At 50.1% G+C, this 4296-nt stretch overlaps 3 protein-coding genes across 3 annotated transcripts; 1 reads left to right on the forward strand and 2 right to left on the reverse strand.

The window, feature by feature from the left end:
- BO85DRAFT_454665 (class I SAM-dependent methyltransferase) lies at nucleotides 1-1564 on the forward strand. Its single transcript, XM_025661339.1, has one exon. The coding sequence runs from the start codon at nucleotides 224-226 to the stop codon at nucleotides 1259-1261; it is 1038 nt and encodes a 345-aa protein (XP_025509562.1). The 5' UTR covers nucleotides 1-223; the 3' UTR covers nucleotides 1262-1564.
- Nucleotides 1565-2616: 1052 nt separating this feature from the next.
- Nucleotides 2617-3073, reverse strand: BO85DRAFT_242945 (uncharacterized protein). The gene has a single exon (XM_025654855.1). It carries the CDS (start codon nucleotides 2954-2956, stop codon nucleotides 2708-2710), a length of 249 nt encoding a protein of 82 aa, XP_025509563.1. The 5' UTR covers nucleotides 2957-3073; the 3' UTR covers nucleotides 2617-2707.
- A 301-nt stretch (nucleotides 3074-3374) lies between these two features.
- On the reverse strand, nucleotides 3375-4232 carry BO85DRAFT_473264 (uncharacterized protein; the record flags this gene model as incomplete). The annotated part of the gene is made up of 3 exons (XM_025662612.1): nucleotides 3754-4232; nucleotides 3552-3698; nucleotides 3375-3514 (listed from the first exon to the last, which is right to left on the reverse strand). The coding sequence occupies exons 1-3, from the start codon at nucleotides 3824-3826 to the stop codon at nucleotides 3375-3377; spliced, it is 360 nt and encodes a 119-aa protein (XP_025509564.1). The 5' UTR covers nucleotides 3827-4232.
- Between the last annotated feature and the right edge of the window lie 64 nt (nucleotides 4233-4296).

A 4296-nucleotide genomic window follows, 5' to 3' on the forward strand; every position in this document is an offset into this window, starting at 1 on the left:
CTCAACATTCCACTACTTCAGGGTTCTTATTCCCAGATTTGCTCCGAAAAATAACTCCGAGCACTCGCGAGGGCCTCGATCCAGAGCTTCCGTTATTTATCAGCAGAGTGTACTATAGACCTGACAGCTACATGCTCTATAAATTCACGATGAAGCTATCCAGAGGCAAATCAGTTTTTTCATTCAATCATTCAGCAGTCCAAATACCACTCAGACCGACAATATGACAACCGTCGACCCCATCACCAAAACCACCTTTGCTACCATGGATTGGGAGGACTATCATCAAGGTCGTCCCCAGTACCCACAATCTCTAACTTCACTTATCTATGACTATCGACGCCTTCATCCCGGCGGCTGGGAGCGCCTGGTTGACATCGGTGCCGGCTCGGGCATAGCCACCACGAACTTCATGACCGACTTCCAAATCATCCATGTCTCCGATCCCAGTCCAGGCAACCAGTCCCAGGCGAAAATATTTCTCCCTAATTGGGCGGAGCAACATGGCCTGCATCCTACTTTCGAGTACAGCCAGGCTGTGGGTGAAGAAGCGTACCATCAGGTCGGTGAACGCCAGGCTGACATGGCGATCTGTGCGACTGCAGCACATTTTATGGACCCATATAAACTGGTCATCTCTATTGGAAAGATGCTTCGACCGGGCGGAACAATGGCAATCTTTAGCTATTGGCTTCCTACGTTCCCCAAACAGTCTTCACACTTTCATGATGTGTTTGCGTCGATCTTTGCAAAGGTGCTCCTGCAGCCGCTACAGCAGGATGCTGAATCAAACCAGGCAGCAATGTTGTACGGTCTGATGCAGCGTCTGGGATCTGGTGAAGGGCAGGTAGACTCAGTTCCAGCGCCAGAGGAATTGTTCGAGGATCCTGTCCGGGTGTACATCAACCCCACCGATGATGGCAAGATGCCCTACTACGCGCAGTTTGTGAAGTACTTTCCCGCTGGTCTGCAGCCCGAGAAGTACAGTGCGGTCGCAGGCAGGGACAAGCAAGTCAGATATTATACCGGCAGCGATGATGAGGCAGAAGGGTGGGAGTTCGACGCCGACAAGCAGTGGCTTCTTAAGTTCTTGAACACATGCTTGCCACCACAACACACGCTCGCTCCCGACACTGCGCATGTCTTGCTGGCTGACTGGGACCGTGTGTTTGAGAAGGAATGTCCGAGTGGGCAACTACGGGTCCGGTGGGCGGCAAATCTGCTGCTGGGAACGCGGAAAGGAGGAGAAGACTCCAACTGAGGAATATGTTTAATGGTCTGGACAGTGGAGGATATTTTGGTTTTCCTCGGGCTATTGATGTCACTATAAGCATGAGCCTTCAGCGACCATGCCTTAGTAAACCCTCTATTCCATATTGTTGAGATAGTGGTATACTTCCACAAGACTTACTCTGGCTAGCCTTTCCCCAAATCTATTCATCCTTCAACTTGTCATGCGTCAGCGACTGAAGAGCCTCAGTTTCAGAATATAGATTGTAATTAAATGTGATATTGCTCCCCGGCAACACTAAATAGTCTCTGAAATGGCTTGTTTAAGTATGACTATGAGGTTCTAAAGTGTAATGTTAAGTTGATTGCTGAATATTAGCTCTCTATGTCCTAATAGTGCGGCAGCACATATGATGAGCCATCGCCAGTGCATTACTATGTTGTATCTGTATGACCAGCCTTTAGGAGCATTGATCCATGAATCCTCCTAATCGTGATCCATCCGTTGAACTCTAAAAACAGGCACTTACGAACCCCGGCATCCGACTATCCGTCTCTTTTGGTAGTAAGGACTTTTATTGGCAACGCCATCAACAAACACCACTGCGTCCGGAGAATCCAAACAATGCTGCACGGGATTTATCACGGTAGCACGCGGGCAGACATGCCGACTGGTCTCCCTTGCGAACCAATACCGACGCAGCGCCAGGAGGTAGCACCAGGGGGCAGTGGGCAGGGTGGAAGAGGGCGTCCATGGCGATCTGCACCGCGTATGGATCCTCCCGGGGGTAAGTGTTGAGATAGTCGCCGCTCCGCTGGACCTGCTCCATCTCCGGACACCGTTGTTGAAATCATTGTAGGTACATCAATGCACTCTCATCGACGAGTTCACCGGTACCATAGATTGATCATCCAACCTAATAAAGCACGGTAGCTCCCGGGACTGCTCCCCGAAATAGTCCGCAAAGCTAGACCAGGGGCGCGTGAATTGAAGCTGATGCTCGATACCGAGGCTATGGTTAAGCTTTTCAGTAAGCAGGTAGCTCTCGAGTCACGGAATGTAAAGTTAGATGCGGGTGAAACGACACGGATCACAAATAGAAGTGTGAGGGAGCTGCTGAATATAATCCGAGAGGCACCTTGGCACAGGTCTTTATTTATATGCGGTCGGAGGGTGAATGAGTTTCGTACAGGGGTGAAGGGAGTGAGAGCCTCTGGGAGTTTCACAATAAACAGTAATTAAATAGCCATTGCTGAAAGATGAATCAGCAGCGGCGAAGGTAAAGCAAGCTGGTTCGGACGGACCTAACTTACAAGAAGAAGCTCCTGACCCGGTCAACTGTTTCCTCCAAATTTGATCGTGAGTCCTGATGATGGTTGGCAGAGAGCTACAATGTGAGGTGGCCGATTCCATTGATAGAAACTGAGACACAACAGTTGGAAGAACTTGGCCAGACCCGGTTATTTGCCCAACCCTTCAAAAAGCTCGACGTGTTGTCGTGCATGATGCAGTGGTATTGTTAACGACCGTAGATGGTCCAGACAGGATACACAGAATCAACCCATATTTGCCTCTGTCGCACTCCACACGCTGATAGGACCAGCTAGCCATGGGCACTAAGCATTGACCGGGACTATTCGGATAAGTAACAGGCAACCAAGCCAATTGGTGGCCAGCAACACAGAAGAGGAAGTCTGATGAGATGAACACTCTTGAATGGACCATCCCTCCTAGAAAGTCAGTTCAATTCATGTCCGACAATAGATATCGATCCTAGGGACCGTGCGCAGCCCCGTCCCTGTCTTTACTATGTACATAGGAATGTCGGGCATCCGCCGGTGTACGGAGAACGTATGCGCCGTAACAAACCCCCCGCTTTACCACCCCGATACTCAAGGGTATGAGCGTCCACTCCTACTCGCTGTTGGTCACAAGCGCCACCCCCATTTTGGTCCCTGATCATGGCGATAAGAAGATCTCTCCGCAATGCATGTTATGATGCTCCGTGTCCGATTGAGGCTCCACAACTTTCCCGTTGAATTGCGTGCGGAACTGCTTGCGCCAGTAAAGGATGCAGTGAAGGGGGTGCCATTGGACACTCATGTGTACCAATGCCGTCGGCCAGTCCCCAAACTCCACCACCTCAATTCCATCCATAGGGATAGATGCACTCGCTATTCGCGTAGTAAATCCAAGTACCGTTGGGCCGGTCGCCTACGGTATTGGATTCCTCGGCCAACTCTTCCTCACTGTCGTGAGGTGGGAGCCAGGCCATTGCTAGTCCTTCAAACTTGCAGTCACACGAGATGGCCTCGGCGACGGATCTGCCGTATTCGCATGCAATGTTGCTCTCTATCCATGTTGCCGGGACGAATGCGGTGGCTGACGAAGGGGATGCGCACAGCAGAACGTTGAGACGTTGAACCTAGGTGGGACGAGCAACCGACCGTTGATATTATCGAAGAGACTACAGGAAGAATCAGTTGAGATCGCAACTTCGAACCGCGGGTAAGAAAGCTTACAAGACAATATTGCTGGTGATAAACCGCCATGGTATGGCCTTTGGTGGTCACATTGCTCGAAGACGTTGTCCATTTCGAATGCAAGGTGCAGGACTTCAAACTCTTCTTCCGCAGATATAGTGATGTAGCCACGACCAGCTTTGAGGATAAATGCATCATTGTGAAATCAAAGTGTTTCTGTGGGTGTACAATTTGTACTCGAGATTACTCACTAGGAAACGGGGAATACCAGTTCTTAAGGATCTGTTGCATCCTGGTCGTGTTCCACATCATCATCATAGACGAGCTCAGGACCAAGCCCAGCGGTGTTATCCAGGATTACGGGCTTTCACGGAACCGGCAGACAGAGGAGAGCTTTAGTACGGAGAAATCATTTGAATATCGTGTAATCATAGACGGTGGCCGGGTGATGCCTATGCGTTGGACGAAAGCTTCTCTTGTCGACTACATCCGTTTGGTCTGAACACCCCACATTTGATATCAGAGCCACGGCCAGGAAAACACGAGGAAGCCTTCGAAAAATAGACGAGCATCTGCATATTT

This window comes from Aspergillus piperis, assembly GCF_003184755.1.
Source record: "Aspergillus piperis CBS 112811 unplaced genomic scaffold BO85scaffold_46, whole genome shotgun sequence".
NCBI classification, from domain to species: Eukaryota; Fungi; Ascomycota; class Eurotiomycetes; order Eurotiales; family Aspergillaceae; genus Aspergillus; species Aspergillus piperis.